The sequence below is a fragment of the Hemicordylus capensis genome, chromosome 3 (assembly GCF_027244095.1).
Source record: "Hemicordylus capensis ecotype Gifberg chromosome 3, rHemCap1.1.pri, whole genome shotgun sequence".
Taxonomy (NCBI): Eukaryota; Metazoa; Chordata; class Lepidosauria; order Squamata; family Cordylidae; genus Hemicordylus; species Hemicordylus capensis.
Genome location: NC_069659.1, coordinates 181,434,726 through 181,455,705, shown reverse-complemented (window position 1 = coordinate 181,455,705; position 20,980 = coordinate 181,434,726). Strand labels below are relative to the sequence as shown.

At 43.0% G+C, this 20,980-nt stretch overlaps 1 protein-coding gene across 16 annotated transcripts in view; it reads left to right on the top strand.

Annotated features, from left to right (window-relative positions):
* PCDH17 (protocadherin 17) overlaps window positions 1-20,980 on the top strand; it is a 199,944-nt gene that overhangs the window by 112,471 nt on the left and 66,493 nt on the right. For 2 of the 16 annotated variants that reach the window (XM_053307360.1, XM_053307359.1), the window contains exon 4: window positions 18,288-18,348. The exons of the other annotated variants lie outside the window; for them this stretch is intronic. In XM_053307360.1, the coding sequence (XP_053163335.1) occupies window positions 18,288-18,348 (61 nt within the window). The remainder of the gene's footprint in view (window positions 1-18,287; window positions 18,349-20,980) is intronic. 16 annotated transcript variants of the gene reach the window in all.

Here is a 20,980-nt window from a genome sequence, read left to right as displayed (position 1 = left end):
TATGGGAGTTGTAGTCAACAACATCTGTGAATCCCTGTTAGAGGGAACACTGCTGGCACTATACAAGGGTGCCCCCCCCAAGGGCCGGATTAAGCCAGTGCGGGGCCTGTAACATATGTTATAAAGGGGCCCTAATTTTTTTTTTTAATGCACATAAATATTAAAACGTAAATTATTTACTTGCATAGTAAAGTAATTCAATTTTTTTCATTTGCTATATTTTGGAGTATGAGAGACCAAGCCACAAACTCACACTTACTACAACAGCAGTGAACATTTATATACCGTTTTTCAATCAAAATTCTCAAAGTGGTTTACATAGAAAAATAAACAGTGGATAGATGCTTCTCTGTCTCCAAAGGGCTCACACTCTAAAAAGAAAAATGTGGTAGGCACCAGCAACAGCCACTGGACAGATGTTGTGCTGGGCCTTATCTTAAAAGGCACATTTAGCAGGAAAGGGATATTTTATCTAATATGGACCAAATAAAACAGGTAAAGTTTTAACTTTAATTCCCAGTTGGAAGCCGGGCATGCGGGGCCCTCAAAAACGCGGGGCCCGTAGCAAATGCTACATTTGCTACTACGTTAATCCGCCTCTGCCCCCCCCTCCCCCGCACTCCAATTCATACTGCTGAAGGTTTCATTGGTTATCTTGATCATCACGCTGGATTACATTTTCTTTCATCTTTTATATTGTTGGCATTACTTCCAGGCTAATGCAGAATGGTGGCCTTCAGATGTAGCCCTGCCATGAGGCGGCCCACTGAGTGGGAGACTAACAGATCTGAGCCTTTGGGCACGATCCATCAGGAAGCTCATTTACACAAGCCCCACTGGAATGAATGGTAGCTGCACAAAAGCAGAGTAGCAGGAGTGCTGGGCTGCATTTGGCTTGGTGGGTAACAGGTTGTGCCAGCCATCTGCTTCGAGCAGAGGAACTGGGCTACTTCTGTTATATCAATGTGCCTCCAGAACAATGTGCTGAATGTTCGTAATCAGGCAGGTGGGGAAACATCTGCTTTTGCCAAAATAAGTGACACGTTGTCTAAACTATTTCATCATATATATATTTTTTCAGATGTAGATATTTTAATACCTTTTTCAAGCTGAACTAAGCTAGTACTTAAAATAGCTCCCTGACATTCAGAATAATGGATATGAAAGCAAGTGTAATAAAAATTGTCAGCAAGGTGCAACGTAAGCACTGATTCAGCTACAGCCTCGCTCATTTTAAGCATTTTATTTAGTCGGAAAGATCTGCATCTTGTGAGAAGTAAAATATGTGGTTTGCACTCAAGCTTCCTCCCATCCCCTGCCAAGAACAAATACGTACAGTAAGGTCACTGTAGAAGTGGCTTTTAAAACTCCTGACTTGCACAGGAGAAAGGAAGGGAAAGGAGATAGCCCCTAGCTAATTAACTAATCCAAATTAATTAATTAGCCATATACAGCTAATTATTTCTGCAATTATTTCTTTTGTGTTCGGATTCATTCACTACTTAGGGTTGCTAAGTTATAACTTGGAGATTCACATTGCACCGTTACAGTTGTCAACAAATGTGAAACAAAGCAGGGGTGGTGTTTACCACCAGCTGCTTCACCTGTCCATCCCACTCTACCAACCTGCCTTTTGTAGTGAGCAGAATTACCACGTTTGGCATACACAGGAAGCAAACTATTGTATGTAGGGTTGTCACTTTTAAAGCTGGCAAATTATAGACCGTCCAGCTGGCTGCCGGATCAGCAGGGTAAGACATGTACGACACAAAGGGATTATTGTGCCTGCTTGAATGCTTACAGGCAGTGTAGTATACAATGACTCCTGAGAAAAATGTTCTCAAATTTCCAGGTACTTCTAGTGTGATTTTCCTCCCCACCCCCTCCCACAAATCTTTCCTTTGCCCTTCCTTTGTATGAAGTTTGTTCAAGTTTCTCTGCACCAAGAGTAATTTTCCAGTCTAGTATCAAAGTGACATTACATCATTAGCCATGTAGGTTGAGCGTGTCCACAGAGGACATATCATTTAATTTAATCTGTCAAAATAACAAATTATCACTAATGATTTGTCTTTCATGTGTAGCTTACTATTGTCCATTCAGATTTTGCTGCTTAAGAATATATTAAGGTGTACAATCGTTTATACATTTTTATACTTTTGGGAAATAGGTAGACCACAAAAATTATGAATGGATGGCAGATACACCTGCTCTTCCCAAAAGTATGCTCTAGAAATAATTTGAGGAATCTGGATAACTGGATTGTTTTGTCAAACAGTATCCAGACATTTGATAAAATCATTTGATCTCTAAATTGAGGATAGAGTAGATTGGGCTCCTGCCACAGCACTTAATGGAGGTCTTCCCCATCAAACCTTTTCCCCTAACTAGTTCATATCATGTACATACATTTCACATCACTTCCGTATTCAATATGTAATGACTGGCAGCTGAACATGTAAGCGGGCTCCATTGAATAAAGCATTGAGTTGTATCCAAAGAAAGCAGGTCATGATTAAATCACATTGAAATTAATTCTATTTGAGTTGGTCTTGATCAACTTGTTTCATGGGTGCTTAGTCATGATCAAATTATTTGGATACAACCGAATAATGTATTGTATTGGAGATTATGTAAAAGTTACACACTGCAAGTGAAAATTACCACTTGATGTTGCAGCCAGGTATGCATGTATGAATTCGCACAGTGCCCTACTGCTTTGAAAACCACATTCAACTCTTCAGTTGACAATTCACATTTTACAAGTCTGACAGTTTTACTTAATGCTTGTTGAGAACCCAAATGGTGGTGTTAAAGGGGCTGTCTTAGGGGAAAGTTAGGTTTAGATCTTCTCTCAGCATTAAAGCTCATGGAATGGGTTAGCCTACCTGTTTTGAGGACAAAAAATGGCAGGACAAGTGATGTATAAGCACAGCTAATACTAATATAATGTTTGCTGTAGTTCACTTAATCCTGGTGATGGACCATGGTGCATTGTTAAGTTTTTGTGAAATGATCAGCATCTCGGGATAGGCCTGTTCTGTGCTCCATCTGAGTTCCATTCTAGGCCTCTTATGAGAAGCCTTTTGTCACGCAACAGCTAGTAACTAAAGAGCAGTTTTCCCCTCCAGCTTTTGACAGTTTCACTCTGGATGCCATCTGGACTCACTGGGGTAGAATAACACAGCTGTTTCTGTGTGCAGTGAGTGGAACTCAGTTTCTGTCCTCTAAGGGCCCTATTGATTTTGACCTGGCTCTCAGGATAGTGCTAAGCCAAAACAAAGTGGGGAGGCGAGTTTCATGAACTTTAGTAGCCCTAGAAAATGTTTCCCTCATTTTCCCAGTGTTTTGGGTTTGCACATGAAAGTGTGCAAGAGTATTCACACACATGGTGCCTTCACACCATTACCCCATCTTAAGTATTCCCTTTCTGGTCCCTTGTTTAAGTCTTTTTTGCACGTAGTGCACTGCTGTGTGTTTGTCAGTCCTCATCCTAGAAAAAGTGAATTCATCGCTACGTCAATTAGATTTGTCTAGGTTACATCACTGTGTAAAATGAAACTTATAGGCCACACCATCACTCCTGCTGTGATGCTGATATCATCAGCTAGCCAAATTTGATTGACTGCTTGGCAACCTCCCTGTGTTTTAGCAGAAAGTCCACTGAAAGAGTACAGAGGAAGCAGTCAGCCAGAACTGTGAGCAATACAACATTTAAAAGATAACTTGGGAAACCCAATCTGCCCCCCCCCCTTTTAACCAAATGTTGAACCCTTGAAAAAACTCAGTGTAACTCTAGATTTACAGCCCAAAGAAAATATGGGATTGTTAGGAGTTGGATTATTGGCAGTTTTTCCTTTCAAGAATAAACTGCTGTATTTGGTTTAACTTAAGAATCCATGAGCCATTGCCTCTGTTTGTTTGTTTGTTTGTTGAAACGGCCTTCTCCTTTGCTGCCCCGTGGTTTGGGAATGCGTTCCCTGCTGAAATAAGAGCCTCTCCATCTCTGACAGCTTTTAAAAAGGCAGTCGAGACACATTTGTTCACCCACGCTTTTAATTAGATACTGTTTGAATAGTTTTAACATTGTTATAAATTTTACATTATTGTAATGTTTTAACCTTTTTATTTTGTTGTAATTTGCATTATTTTATTGTAAACCACTCAGATATGTAACCAAAATCTAAAAATAATATAAACAGATTAAAATTAGCATAAATAAAACTTTTAAACTTTTAAAACATCATCTTTGATGTTTAAAACATATCCTAGAGACTGTTTTGCCATCTGTGCTTTTGCCAGCAGTACACTTCCTATCTGTACCATACAACTGAGTAGCCTGTACCCGGGTCCGCATTTAAAATGAACACAGGCACAGTCATTCACACAAAAACATGTTCTAGTGTACAGAATAGGGCTTCTGATGAGAGCTGAACCAGGAACTTTAGGGAATGAGACTGGCCTAGCCAATTTGTAAGGTTCAGGACTAGCCTTATGAACTATGGTAGATCGTTGTATGGAGGTCTGGGAACCTTGTTCAAGTACTATGTCCAGGAGGAGCCTGTGAATGAATGAAAAATAGTTCAAAGGACCTGAATACAGGACCTAGGCCTCTTTCCTTGGCTGATTTGCCTTCTGTTTGCTGCATCTCAGGCTCCAGCTAATTTTGAGGACCCTCAGTTTGAGACTGCCCTATGCAGGTCTGCATTCAGATACAGCCAGCTATGGTCCTTTTGTGGCACTCATGATCTTTCTGCCTCTAGCATAATACCAATTCTGTGCATAAAATAAGTGCCGAATGAAAAAGCTCAAAAATGTGTACTGCTGTTGTTTCCTCCTTCCCTTTTGTGAGAAATGGCTTCAGTTGAATTTGACTTGTTTCCTTTCTTCTCCATGAGGCTTCAGATGTAAGAGTGACAGAGGTATGCTTTTGTTCTAGATTTTTTGGTAATAAGAATGTCTATTCTCTCTTTTACATAGCTATTCCAGTGGTGACAGGGTGAGTTACAGGAATACCTAAGGGTGAAGAAAGACCTAATACAGGTTCAGCAGAATGCAATGGTGGAATGCAGTTTTATACTGCCCTGGAATGCAGTCTTATACCATTGACTGTTTATTGGCCATAATATTGAAACCAGCTGTCCAATCCACCTGAAATTTAGCAGTTTCAAATTTCCACAATCAAAAATTTACGTAGATCCATTGAAAAGTTACTACAATAGAGCAGTTTGAAAAGAAGCTTTAAAAAAACCTGATTCTACTTCTTGATGACCTATATTCAATGGGCCTACCTTACTTTTCTTTTCCTTGCCCATCTAAACATATCCAAAAACTTAGATTCATAGATGAATTCTCCCTCCCTCCCTTCTTTTTTTTTTTGAAAAAATCCATTTAGTACTTCTGGAGTGAATAGACTACATGGACCTCATTATATTAAAGTAATCAACTCAGGTCACTCATCATAGCACATGTCCTCATTGTCCATGTTCGCACTTAATGGGGAACCGGAGTTGGATGGACCTGCAGTTTCCTTACCGTTAGGTCAGAACCCAGCCAACTTTGGTCCCATCTGTAGTGCGATCTGTAGTTGTGCTGATGACACTCAAATTTGAACCCTTGTAGTGGAGTTTATCTGCTCCAAAGCGAGGTCATGGGAGCGAGGTCTCCTGAACATCTGAATGCAGATGGGAGAGCAGGGGGAGGGGGTTGCAGTTAGACCCACCGTTCCGCATTACATGTTAATTTGGCCAATGATTCTCCATGTTAGCAATCATTTCCCTCAGTAAAGATGGTTGCCCCCTGACTTACTACTTAGCTGTGTGGACCAGGGGCATAACGAGGCTGGAGTGGGTCCAGAGACAAAATTTTAAAATGGGCCCCTCGCTGATACACACACACTCACTTCACATGTGACTTGCCTCTGGGGGGCCCCTCGAGGCGTGGGGCCCCCCAGGCAGCCACCTCCCCTTGCCTAATGGTAGTTACGCCCCTGGTGTGGACCACCTGAACCAGCACAGGAACCTGAGTTGTGTGTGTAATAGTAACCTGGCTCTTGTTCAAAGCAGAGATTCCTGGCTTACTGAGCATCCTTTTTGTATGCAGCTGCCTAACAGTCCTTTACTCCATAAGTAATTCTTACAAGCTCACATATTCTGCAGCATTAGAAGTGCAGAACAGGAGCTGTGTCCACGCTTGAGGCTGCTTCAAAACTCAGCAAGATTGTTGGTGAGCAGCCCAACACACATGGAGCGGGAGGAAGGAGTGATTTTCACTGATCTCTCCTCCCTCCCTCCCTCCCTGTTTAACTAACAGAAATATGTCCCTGAGGGCTGCTGAATATTTGCCTTAGGAATATGCCCCTAGAGGGAGGACAGATCAATGGAATTCATCCCTCCTCACTTGTGCATGCATTTGGCTGCTCAATAATGATCTTGCTGAAGGGGCACTTCTTAAAATTTACCTGTGCATGTATTAAGGCACAGCAATATACTAGCTGAACAACCAAGCTTGTTCAGGGCCTGTGCCGGCATGCTCTCCCAGTACATTACGATCTTATCTCCAGCATTCATCTAAGAATAAATAGTAGCAAATAGATGTGACAAGAAAGAAAGATAAAGCTCAGAGCTGTAGTAACATACAAGTCTCATCTTACTGCTCCTGGACATAATTCTATAATTACTTGCATGAATGGAAAAATATGCAAAAGTGCTGGTTTGCTTTAAAGTTCAATTATTCTAAAATCAGTGCAAACAAGAAATACTTTTTAAAAGAAAAATGAGTGTGGATTTCTCTGGGAACGTTTAGCATTGAGATTTAAGAATGGTGGTTTTAAGACCTAGTATCTTCAAAACTGTTATGATATTTGAGAGTTACGATTAAAAAAAAAAATCCCTCATGCAAGCCATGAATCAAATAGTTCTTATGAAGAAGAAATTGCTTCATGACAAAATAATCCTATTTATGCTACAAACAAAACATATAAAGGGGGTGTTGTTGTTTTTAATTTGTTTTGAAGGAAAAAGCAAGTGTAACATTGTTCAATGTACATGACATTGAGATCCTAACATCTACAGAAGTCAGGTTATACTAGCATTGAATGAGTATAATACTATCTCATGCCTTTTAAAATGCCTTAGAAATTCCAAGGTATCAATAGTTGACATTTAACTCTCCTAAATAAATAAATAAATTTCAGTTCTCTTGCTTGAATGTGTTATCGCTTTCCAGTGTCAAATGATTTAACATTCCTGTCATCCCTAGTAATGGGTCTCAACATGAAGTTTTAAAAGAATGTCTGCAGTCTAAAACATTGCAACTGCCATCCTTTTGTTCTCGGCAGTAGGGCTGAAAAGAGCCCTTTGGGCCTTTGCCACCTACTGCTTAGAGGTAACAATGACGGGAAAGCAAAGGTTATGGTTTTTACCAACAGTTTAATCCAAAATAGATGGCAGATAAATGGCCATGACATTGATCAGGTCAGGATGTATAAATATCTGGGGGTTGTTTTTCAGGCTTCTGGCTCTTGGAGAGCCCAGATTGCACATGCCACAAAGACTGGTCAGAGAAACATAGCTGCACTTCTTAGATTATTTTTATTCAAATTGAGGTTTGTATAAGACCTTCTGCAGTTAGGGTATTCCAAGGTAGCTTTTGCTCAACTACTGTATGGTGTAAAGTCATGTGTATAGAGAATTGTGCCCCCTGGAGGCAATCCAGTCCAAGTTTCTGAGGGCCATTTTTGGTGTACCACATTGTGCACCTAACACTGTCCTCGGTTTGGAATCAGGGTCTGTCTCACTAGAGGCTCAAGCCTGGCTTATTAAGATCATTTTTTGTCTCAAACTGACATTTTTCCCTGAGGACTTAGCACCTTTGACTCTGACTGATAATTTTTATTCAGGCTGGATGAGAACCCTTGATGAGAAACTCCAAACTTACGGACTTTCTCTTCCAGCTTTGGTATCTTTGGTTTCCCCAAGGCAATGTTTTATTTGTATGTTTGTTTGATTTAAGTAAAGTCAATCTATTAGGGACATTGACATTCAGAGGGACAAAAGTATGAGCTCTTGCTGCTCAGAGGTTGGAAATTATAGTAAAGATCTCTCTCCATCAAAATACCTCTACAATCTTGTTACAATAAATCACTGGAGAGCTTTTATTTTAGCTTGCTTTAAAGTACAGGATACTCTCATTATCCATGGTTTCGTGGATCACGGTTTCATGTATCCACAGATGTGTTTTAGACCCAGTTGCTTTTAATGGTGTGCACGAACCGGTCCACAGGCCATGTTAGAGGCCTGCGAACTGGTTTGCAAGTGGCCCAGTCGGTGGTTCGACGCGGGATGTGTGTGTGTGTGTCTCATTTTAAGGATGGGGTGGTTGTACTTACCCCTCCCGCTGCTTTTCCCCCTCCGGCGCTCCGTCTTGAAGAGAAATTTTTGGGGTGGCAGCGTTCCTCCCTGCCACCCTTGCCCCCGTTGTTGACCGGAAAAAGTTGAGTAACCTCTGTGCATGCGCCCGCCACTGACACGTGCAGTGTGCACACATGACATGTGCAGTGGGTGCGTTAGTGGCGGGCGCATGCGCGGAAGTTACTTTCGCTTTTTCCAGTCAACAATGGGGTCAGGGGCGGCAGGGAGGAATGCTGCTGCCTCAGAAATTTCTCTTCAAAATGGAGCACCAGAGGGGTAAAGAAGAAGAAGAGCCAGCAGGGCTGTTCTTATGTTCTTAGGACTGATCTGACCCTTGGAAGCTGGAGAGCTGGCATAGCGTAGTGGTTAGAGTGTTGGACTAGGACCGGAAGTACCCAAGTTTGAATCCCCATTCAACTGTTTATTATTATTTATTTAAAATATTTATACCCCGCCCCTCCAGTACACTACTGCTCAGTGCAGCTCACAGCAATAAAAGAGATACAATATACAATAAAAAATATTAAACTTAACCAAATTGAGTAAACAAGTTAAAAGTCAGGTTAAAAACCACAATCAGTATTAAGTTCAAATTAAAAGTTATTTTAAAAGATAAACACTGAAAATTTTAGAAAAGAACTTACCAGATATAACCAAAGATGGGGCATTAAAAAGCTTCCTTAAAAAGGTGCGTCTTTAGTTGTTTTTTAAAAATACTGAGGGAGGGAGCATGGCGAAGCTCTTCAGGGAGGGCATTCCAAAACTGAGGGGCCACATCCGAAAAGGCCCTGTCACTAGTCCCTTGGGGCCATGAGTGAACAGGGCCTGAGATGATGGACAGAGGGCCCTGGCAAATTAATATGGGCAAATGCGGTCTGACAGGTACCCCGGCCCCAAGCTGTGTAGAGCTTTAAAGGCCAAGACCAGCATCTTGAATCTAGCCCAGAAGTGGACCAGTGAGGGACGCAGGATGGGTATGAGACTCATGGAACTACTTGCACCCCTTATAGCAGCATTCTGGAGCAGCTGAAGCTTCCGAACAGTCTTCGAGGGCAGCCACACATAGAGGGCATTGCAGTAGTCCAATCTTGATGAGTGAGTCACTTCACATGAGGTCAGGTCCCACTTCTCCAAGTAGGGTCGCAGCTGGTGTAGCGGCCGTAGTTGGTAAAAGGCGCTTCGGCAAACTGGGGGTCCAGAAGCACCCCAAGCTGCTGACTTTGTCCTTCAGAGGGAGTGTGATCCTGTCCAAGACCAGATTTACCTCATTACTCGGATGATCAGAACTACCACCCAGATTTTGGAGGCACTAACAGGGCCCCAAAATGCCCCGTGCCCCTGCTATGGAAGGATCTCTTCAAGAGAGGTTTGGATAACTTCATGGAGGAGAGGTCCCTCAAGGGCTACTAGTGGGAGGGCTATAGGCCACCTCCAGCCCAAAAGGTAGGGTGCCTCTGAGTACCAGTTGCAGGGGAGTAACAGCAGGAGAGAGTGCATGCTCACAACTGCTGCCTGTAGGCTTCCAGTTGCATCTGGTGGGCCACTGTGTGAAACAGGATGCTGGAATAGATAGGTCTTGGGACTGATTCAGCAGGGCTGTTCTTATGTTCTTTAAAAATATATATAATGCTTTTCTTATGTTCTTAAGGTGCTATGCTTTTCTACCCTTATTTCTGCCCCCTCCCTACTTTTTAAGTGTGTGTGTTTTTTAAGCTCAAGGAACCTAACCCCCCAATTCCCATAGGGTTAAGGTCTCGTTATTCACGGTTCTTTATCTGTGGAAATTGGCAGGAAAGGAACCTCTGCGAATAACGAGGGCCACCTGTACTACCATAGGCCCTATTAGAAGGGAGATCTTTTCAAATACCCCATGCAGAATCTATCTATCTTTGCAAATTGGGACTGGTTGAAACCATGGATCATATATTATTATACTGTCAGTTCTAGAGAGACATCCATCACCTTTTTATAACTTCAATTGTAATCAAATTTCCATGTAGATCAGACAAATTTTACACCTCCCTTCTTGTAGATTCCAATACGGACATCATAGGGACATAGGAAGCTGCCATATACTGAGTCAGACCATTGGTCCATCTAGCTCAGTATTGTCTACACAGACTGGCAGCAGCTTCTCCAATAGGGCTGTGCGGACTGGTTCGGTTCGAGGGTTTGGGGTTGAACCGAACCACCCCCGGTTCTTTCAGACCGGGACCGGACCGCCAGGTCCAGTCCAGCCGGTCCGCGATTTTGTTGTTGTTGGTTTTAAAAAAAATTAAATTAGATTATAAGTACCTTTAGCCAGTTTGGGGGGCTTGCTGAAGCCACATGGCGGGGGTGTGTGTCCGCGTGGGTTCCCTCTCCCCCACCGTCCTTCCTTATCACCTCCGTGGCCCACCATTTTGGTGGCCATCGCGCATGTACCGATGCCCTCTGCGAGGCCATGGACTCGCAGAGGGCATTGGCACATGCGTGGCGGCCACGCGCTTGTATGGAGGCCAAAAAGGGCTGAAAAGGCTGCAGTTACCCAGCTGTGGTGGGCCGCAGCGGTGATGAGGAAGGCCGGCGGGGGGAGAGGGAACCTGTGCGGACACACACACACACGCACACACACACCTGTGGCTTCAGCAAGCCCCCCAAAGGTGCTAAAGGTACTTATAATCTAATTTAATTTTTTTAAAACAAACAAAATTCACAGACCGGTCCGGGGCAGGACCGGGTTCGATGGGGGGCCGGACCAAAATGGCCCAGTTCTGTTCGAGGCCAGTCCAGCCTCGAACCAAACCGGGCCAGATGGTTCCGTGCGCAACCCTATTCTCCTGGTTTTTTATTATATGTAATGAGAAAATGACTATGGTAGTTTTATGGTAAGAAGTAACAGTTCTTAGAACTCTGTATTTTTCTGACTGTTGTGTTTGTTGCTGTTCTCTGGTCTTGGGCTGTAATAATAAAGAACTGAATTTAAAAAAGTATTGCTAGACTGGATTATAAAAGGGACTTGTGTGAATGTTTACTAAAATGAAGCACTAGAGGCTGTGATTAGAAGCCAAGTAATGGCGGGAAGTGGGGCTGCTTAAATCTTTTCCTTCTTTTTGTTTTTCCACTCAAACTATCACTCCCTCCACTGTTTTTCTGCCCATTGCAAAGCTATATAGAGTACCTGTATCTTTTTTCCTGTGGAGAGAAAAGCAACTTGGAAGGATGATTTTTGAAAAAACTATGGAAGCGGAAAGGGTTATGTGATCCACCTCCTTACTATTCTTCCACTCAAACTGCTAAGTTCTAATTCTGATTTGTAGATAGGGGGTGGAAACAAATGTTGAGAGTTGCACATCTTCCACATATCAGAGAGTTTGTTCCTAATATTAGCAATGTGAATGATTTATATATGGGGGAGGGAACCCTGACTAGAATCTGTCTCCTCGAGTAGACAGCGGGCTGGGGGTGGGGACTCTCTACTTGAGGCCTGGCAGTATGTACATCTGTTTAAATTCCTCCCACATCTCCAGTTGATTGACGGCTTCAACAAGCTGTTAATTGCCCACTTGGTTAGCTTTAAATGAGTCTTAATTTTTTTGGATTTGTGATGTAGATTTGCAAGAATTAGGAATTAAGTAGGTCTAATTGCCTGCTTTTTCTTTTGTAGACCATTCAGGGAGATGATAGTAACATTTAACTGAAGTTTATTCAATAGTTCTTTTCATCTCTGATTCTTGTGCTGCTTTTCATTTAATAGGAAACAATGGGTTTGTTCATGTTGAATTTTTTTTCGTCTTTTAGTCCTTTATTTTTAATAGCACATGCTCCTAGTCCTTCAGAGTTTTTATGTGCTTTGTCCCTTTGCTTCATTTGTAAGAGGACCCCGAGTTGAAGATTGCCAGAAGGTCACACCTTTGCCCAGAAATTCTTTCCCCAGAAATTCCATAATCTAAGATTTGTGGAATCTTAGAATTTGCAGGTGTCATTCAGGGGTGAAGATGTTTCACGCTCGCTCAAAGATATGTTGGTTTCAAACATAATCCATGGTTCATATTAACAATATTTAAGAACACATACCGTGGTTTGAGCTTTAAGGCATACAGCAGACAATCTTTGGTTTAAAGCTGGTTCTCTGGTTTTGTTTCCCATCTGTTCAAGACTCTCATAAATTAACTCTTGTCTCAATTGTGATGCTGTCTCTTGAAGTGGAGTGTAGACTTGGAAAAGAATATTTGCTAATGCGTTAATTATAATTGAGGATAATATATCAGAGAATTTTTCTATCCATTCTATTAAATGCATTGGCAAATATCCTTTTCCAAGTCTAGCTGGAGCCAAGGTCCTTACTGTGGTGTATCAGTGGTCCCTGAATTCAGATGTAACACAGAACTGCAGCTCAAACTGTGGTTCGCAAACCAATTAAAACTGTTATTTCAGATCCCAGTTTGCTGGCCCCCCAAACAAACCAGAACTTGTGGACAGGCTCAGGTTCAAACATAAACCATGTTCCAGTGAAAGAAACTGTAGTTTCACATTGAGGTCATTCATAAAATCAAAAACAGTGAGCCGGGTCTCACGATCTGTGAGACCCATTTTTGCAGGGTGAGCGGGGAGGGAGCCCTGGGAGGCCAGATTGGCCGCCCACACGATTGCCGGCTCCGTGATCGAGCCAGAGGGTGCTGGGGGGAGCGGGGACCGATTGGCCCCCGCAAGCTCCAGCATGCCCTGTGCGAGCGCGCAGGGCATGCTGACAAGACCCACGGAGCCGGAAGGAGGCTTTTTGCCTCCCCTCCTGGGGGTCTCCTCATGAGTAGCCACACCGCGGAGCCGCGCCGCAGCTACTCACGATCCAATAGCCCAGGTTTGCGGAGCACTTGCTCCGCAAACCCGGGCTAAGGGGCAGGCTACTTGAGCGGGTTAGCCCCTCAAGAACCACAGGGCTCGCAGCTGAGCCTGGTGGTTCTTACAATTAGCAAAAATTGGGCTAGGCTCTCCTAGCCTGATTTTTGCTAATCGTGTGAATAGCCCCAGTGTTCTACCTGGGTTTGGGATCTGTGTGTTCTCCCAATTTTTGGTTGTGTGGAAGCAGGTTAAGAGGAAAACCTGGGTAGAGGTGACTAAATGGAAGCAAGGTAGGAGGAAAGTTTAACCAGGATTTGGTACCCCAACCCCAAGACCTCTTGGGCAAGCTGCCGGTCATCTGGACAGGCAATCTACCCACCCAGGGAAGACACAGAGATCGTCTGCAAGGAAGGTAGGTTAAACCTGTCTTCCCCTTAGACCGCCCCGGAGCTCTTCTCACCGAACATGAGAAGAGCTGCTTTGTTTGTGTGAATGACCTCATTATGTCTGATAAAGGGAGGCCCAAGGTATTTTGCTTCCTGAGGCAAAAAACAATATGACCCCCCTGCAGGTGGGTGCTTAGTATTCTCAGGCCGTACTGTCTAAGCAGTGGCAATGCCCAAACAGTCTCTGAATTTGCCACCAAGTCAAGGTGGTAGGGACTTTTCCTCCAGCAGGGGATGGAGGGGGAAATGAACAGCATTCCATAGTAGGGAGAAGAAGGCCGATGGCAGCAGGTGGCAAGGAGACCAGGGCGTGGTGCCCATTATGGCGGGACGCTAGCACTTGCTGCCCCCTCAGTGTATCTGTACCTGTGGCGAGTGCCTCACCCCGCCTCATGGAAGGGCTGCCCCTGTTGTGTCTGAAACCCAGCCATACTCTTCATTATTACTTGTGGTGAGAATGGAATTGAACCAGGGTTAGCAGCTGAGTCTTGATAAGCCCTAATTCCAATGACTTTCTCCCCTGTTTAACAATTGTAAACATTGGGGGGGGGCGCACGTTGAATGAATGAAAATATGTAGTATGTGTAAGATTTGAGAACAATAATTTAGAAAGAAAAATCCTATATCAATAAACTTGTATTAACCAATTTACAGCCAGAACCCATTTTTAAGTATGGAGAGAGAGTGTGTGTGTGTGTGCGGCGGGGCGGTGGGGCCGGCAGAGGTTCCATTGCAGGGCTGCTGGTCTGCTCTACAGAACTGTAGAGCAAAATGGAATTCCACAAAAGATATGCCACAAGGTTGTCTTCAGATTGGAGCCAACAGAGCCCCATTTGAAAGACTGATTTGCTCAGATTAATGCAAATAATTCTTGCATTAACCTAATAATTTAATGCAAAACAGTTTTAGCTTGTGACATGACAGCCCCCATGTAGAGAATGAGGGATTGTATTTAGAATAGGAAAAGAAATAAATGAATGGTGACTGTTTCTCACCCACCCACCCTGCCCCTAGTAATATCCCAGCCACTACTCACCCAACCCACCCAGCTCTGGCTATCCCAAATTGCCCTTTGGCTCCAGATAGATTTTTCAAGATTAAAGATGTGGTACTAGAAAGTAGACAGCAACAAGACCAAGGTGCTTAAGTGGTACTAGGAAAATAGCAACAACCAAAAATCAGTGACTATGACTGTGAGCACAGCAAGCTGCTTTCAGGGAATGAGTGGTAAAAAGTGATGTAGAGTATTAATGTAAGAAAAATGTTCATTATAAGTAGGTAAATGCCTGTGAGCATAACAGTAACTGTTCATATTCATCTTGTGTTCTTCAGATGCTAACGGTTCATAGACACTCAAAATATGCATAGGCACTTTGGCTTGGTGGCATGTTTCAGAAGTTTCTGTTGATTATGAGAGAATAGCTGGTTTTCCATTCATTTCTTTGAAAGCTGGCCCTGACTAGATGGCGATAAATGCTTGCCACATGAAAGAATACAGAATGTCTCTGTCCAGGGCATGCCCAACCACACCCCAGAGGATTATTTGGGAATAATGTGGAACAGCACCAGAGAATTCTTGGAAGAATTCTCTCCCAAGGGCTTGTTCCAAGCAGCAAATGGTTTATGGATAAAGAAAGTTTAGATAACTGGTTTCAAGAAACTTTAAAGAAACAAATTAGCATGCTTCAAGGACAAGATGGGCATGGTGCAAATACAACACCAAACCTCCAAAGAGTGATTGATCGACATGTTCGCACAAACACACTCACAAAGCCCAGATGTTGCAAGCCTAAAGATTTATACACATTTGCATGTGACTAGGTGAAGAGAATGTGTGTTGTAAGAATTCAACTTCTGGGACCTGTTCCAAGTAGTAAATTATGGCGAAGTCCTCCTTTAGCAGTATCCTTTATTTTCCTGTTTGGTTGTCATCATAATTTTAGAAAATAATATAAAAGATTTACAAAGAGTGAGCATGTAAAAGATTTCAGTTCTTATTCTCAGAAATGTTAGTAATAACTGTCTTCTCTCTGCCCCCCCCCCCCGCCCCCTACTGTGCACAGTGGAGAAATATAGACTGGAACTAAGGTGCCAGATAAGCAAAACAGAGTAAGTGATGATCCAAACCTTATTGTGTCTGGTGCTGAACAAGCAGAGACTAGTTTGTGTAAAACAAATCTTTAAAGTGTGACAGTGGTGGTCTATTTTCACAATAGTAGTTCCTGCTGAGGAACTGGATTGTATTTAGTTGCTTGCATGTATAATTGCATTTCTCCCAAGACATGAATTCTACACCTGTATATGAGTGATAGTTCGAAGTCAGCAACGGCTGTTGTTATGCACTAGCACTAACTTTATTTTATTCAGCCAGGAATACTTACACTGGTGCCAGTTAATATGTGGTTTTGCTATAAAGAAGAAAGGTTTGGTATGGCTTTAAGGAAAGAATGCAGGGGAGGGAAAAGCCTCATTTTTCCCATGTTTGTTCTTAGTAGTTTTAATACATACTGCATTATCTGTCATCAAACAAAATCAAAACGGAAGTGTATCTTAAACCTAAAGACTCACAAATAATGCTTAAGATGAAAGGCAACTGGAGTGTTTTTACATGCTTTGTCTGGAACCATTCTGAAGCAATTGGCCAGTTATGGACTGGTTGTTGTCAAAGCATATCCTTTTCTGTAGTCTGTGTGATGCACCAAAGAGCATTGGGAAGAATGATGGAAGAATCATAGCCTGCCCTTATAGGTGAACTCACTATAGGCATAGCCCTTGCTTGCTGGGGTGGGGGTGGCAGGTAGTGAGGGCAGGAGAGGTTACTTTAAAAAATCACCAGAATTGCTGACAATGACAAGCAGCATCCCACACACCCTGCTTGCTCCCTGCCCTGCCACATAAGCCACCCCCACATGCACATCACCCAGCTGCGTGGGAGCGGTAGGGCACCCGGTGGGTCAGGGAGCGAGGCAGACACAATTTTTTAAGTAGTACTCTCCCCCTCTGCTCCCTCTGCCTCAGTGAGCACGAGCCGCACCTGGCTCTCTGGTAATACCCTATTTTAGGGATCCCCAAACTGCGGCCCTCCAGATGTTGCTGAACTACAACTTCCAGCACACCCAGCCACAAAAAATTGTGTCTAGGGATGCTGGGAGTTGTAGTTCAGCAACATCTGGAGGGCTGCAGTTTGGGGATGCCTGCCCTATTTATTCATAAACAGTAATAATCTCCCTGGTAGTGTCCGTTGGTAACTTCAATCTCATCAACATGGCTCATGCATGTATGTGAGGCAATGATATGACTTCCACGTGAGTGTGGGCACATAACTGCTCTAGTTTGTGACTGCATTGGCGGTAGCTAGAAATGTGAGCCTAGCCCTTTCAAGCAAGCTTTGTTTCTGCCATCAATAAGAAGGAAGCGATAACAACTTCTTTCCAAGAGTAATGTGATGTAAGCATGGGGTGGGATAAGACAGTGGCTGGAATTCCAGGCCGAGCTGGGGCCAAGCTTAGTGATCACCCAGATCTGTGTGTGCTCCTACCTTAAAGCTCACTTTAGGCATAGAAGGGAATAGTGATGTCCAAGATTGGTCCTTGCAATTGACAGGCAGAATGAAACGCCCAGATTGGCCATGTTCTACTTTTGACCGGTCAACAGAACAATATCTTCTGCCTTCTGCACTTGAGGCCCTCAGCTTCTGCTTTAGAAAAAGACCTCAGAGACTTCAGGCTCTAGAACCCACTCTCTGCATCTGGATTTGGGTACAGCTGCCACAGCCTAACTTGGCCCTGAGAAATGGACAGATACTCTTAGATAATGACACTGTGCTAGGGTTCCCAATTTAGCAGGGCCACTAATCTTCCGCTTTCTTTAGCACACTGGTTAATTAAATGCAGAAAACCCCTGCTTTATGTGATTTGACCCTTATTCCATTAATTACTACAAGCAGACACTTAACAGTATGACCGGTAGAAGCTGTACACATAAGCCCTATTCAGGCATTATACAAAGCATGGATGGTGTACCCAGAACAGCATCCACAGCAGCATCCACAACAGGCCTTACACCCCTGCAGAAATGCATTCTGTAGCCCCATTCCTAGTGTTCCCAGTCAGAGGGGTGATCTCTCCCCTGACTCTCAAATGCTGTTTTCATAGACAGTGTAGAGGCAGGATTTACAGAGCATATCAATGCGGGGCGGGTGGGGCAGGGATTGCTGGCACACTCCCATGGACACTCTGTCCACACTTTGATTAATCCCTGAATAGGACTATACTTAGAGCTGGTTCTCACAAAGATGGTACATCAATGTCTGGACTGGGCCACTTCAAATTGCAGGCGAGGACTTGCTTATTGAATGCCTGTCTTTTTTCTCTCTCTCTTTTTAAATCCTTTAGATAGAAACTGAGCTGTTTGGGAGAAAAGAGTCTAGCCTGGCCTTCTCTTTGTCCCTCCCTGTGTGCAGAGATTTGTGTGGAGAAGTAGTCAGTCATGTTATCCTCCACCTGCAATCTGAAGCAGTACAACCCAAACACTGGTTTACTACTCCAGGCTTAAGTGTAAATAATGTACCAACCTGAGCTTAATAAGTGACTCTTTGGTGTCTTTTCAGCACACAGAGGAAGAAAAATATGGGTAGTGTTGTCGAGCCAGTGGGCTTTCAGAAGCAAAGGGTATGTCATTAGCTGATATAGTTTGAACTGCAATTGGTGGTATTAAAAAAAAGCTCCTCTGTGTTTTCCGTGACCTCACTCTTTCAAGTCAGTCACTAATCAGTTATATCTGGTGGTTGGTCTTTCTGTTATAGATCACTTGTGACCATCCACATGGCTGGCACAAGAGAGGACGCCTGGGATTTCTCTGACTCTTTCATCTGCCTTTTCTACCTACAAAGTCAGGGGGGAAGGAGCTAACCTTTCCAGCTAGATAGCAGAGAGAACAATTTGTTTTTCGTAATTAGAGCTCAGCACGCAGTCTCTGTTTATTTCACTCTTCTTTGGCTTGGCGTAAATAGAGCTCAGGGTTTCTTTGACAACTGTTTAGCTTACAGCACAGATTTAAAGTATTACAGGATAATGGGAGACTTATTAGATTAACTTTTGCCATGATATTTTAGTGTCCCAGATAATTACTATTTGTAGAATAAGCTGAATGGGTTAGTGTTGCTTTTGTGCATGCATTGCTGTATATAGTTTAAATGCTGTTGATGGCTTTACATTTACACCGACGTCAGGGGCAATTTTGAGTGCCAGAAAAACCATGCCTATGAACTACTCTGCTTTTCATATAAAAAGATCATAAAGGTTCTCAAGCACCTGATATTTCATTTTAAGCAAAACTTTTTTATCACCATCTTCATTGTATTTCTTCTCCTCTTAATCATGCTTAGTAAGTCTTCCTTGATCAAATTGTTAACCTGACATCTCGGCTACAGAACTGTTAAATTTCCTTTGCGTGCTCTTTCATAGTTCTTACATATTTTTATCTTGCTGTACAGCTCTTCATGTCTTCCTTGATTTGCCCTATTAATCACAAACTGATCTGGCATTGCTATTTGATATTGTCATCTCCCTCTGCCCTACCCTTTAATTATGATTTTCTGTGTCTTTAATTTGATCTTCTAATTGGCACTCTGACTTACTATTATTATTATTATTATTATTATTATTATTATTAGCAGCAGCAGCAGCAGCAGTATTATGTTTTCTTTATATAGCTCTATCAATATACATGGTTCTTTAAAGGATTAAATAAATGAGATTCTTATTAGAATCTTAAAGTCTAAAGCAAGGGTCTTGAGCTTTGTCCTGGTGAATCTTGGAAGTAGGGCATGGGGGAAGACTTAAAAAGCTTTTCCGTGGTTAGCAGAGACAAGGTATAATTGGTCAGTTCATTGGGTGATGCTCACTTTCATCATGAATCTGGGAATGAGGAGGACTCAAAGAAAATGCATGGCACAGTCACGAAGACCATTAGAAACCAAAATGGTCTAAAAAGCAAGAATGTATCCATGTATGAGCTAACTCAAAGCTGACTAATTTCTTTGGTTTTAAATAATTGCACCATTGTGGACAAATTTAGGGTCATTCTTTTTTAAATTGTCATTTATATACTCAAGCTGAACCTGATGTGGTAGATCAAGGGGCATCCCAACCTTCTCAAGGACCACACACTGGAATGGGTTCATCATGAGAGGAAGGGAAAAAATACCAGAGGGCAAAGCAAAGAGGGAAGTCACACATGGGAAGTATCAAGACTACTGTGGAGACAATGAAGCTGTTCTCACAAGCAGCAGAAACCAGGCTAAGGGAGCCCAACCCAGTTTCTGCAGCTTGTGAGAACAAATGGCCTTGAAGGTGAGCCCGGTGGGTGGCTCGACAGCGGCAAACCCACTTGGGTAGCCACCCTCCTAAATGAGGTTAACGGAGCAAGTGCTCCGTTAACCTCATTTTTCTGCTGTGCCATTAGGTGATAGCAAGGTGGTCCCCTTTGCTAAGCTGGGTCCCCCTTGATTTGCATTTGGATGGATGGGTGACTACATCTAAGAGCTGTAAGATATGGGTATTAGGCCATAGCTCAGTGACAGTATATCCACATGCTTGCACACAGTAAGTTCCAGGTTTTAACTCCTTGGCATCTCCAGGTAGGGCTGGGAAAGGCTCCTTCCTCAAACCTTAGAGAGACCACTGCCAATCAGTGTAGACAATACTGAACTAAATTGACCAATGGGCTGACTTGTTATAAGGCCTCTTCCTTTGTCCCTGTGTGTATGCATGCATGTATACATGTATGTGTTTACATAGATATGAGAGATATAAGAGTATTGATCCCAACCTCTTTATGCTCCAATCAGTCTAGCCGTTAATAGACGTTGGGATTATAGGAAGATACAACCCTAGCCTCATCACAGTTCCATCTAAATAAATGGCTCACAGGCAGGAGATAAAATCAGTTCTTAAAGAGCTGAAGGTGGAATGATAACTGTATCACTTGTGTGCACACTCATTTCTTTTGTCCCACTGCCATCTCTTTCCAAACAGATTTTATGAATCTCTACAAAAACCTGCAAAACCTGCAAGCAGTATACAATAGCAAAATAAGTGTGTGCACACAATGCACAAGCATCCTTCTCTCATGCCACCTGTATGAGAGGCGGGGGTGGGGGGAGGTCCATGCCTCCAGGTACAATCTTCTGCTGCTTTTCTTTAAAACTTGATTGGTTTATTAAGCCTGGGAGGGTACTTAACTGAAATATACAGACTCCAGAAAAGTTTCTGTGTTAGTCTAACGTAGCAAGGAAAACAC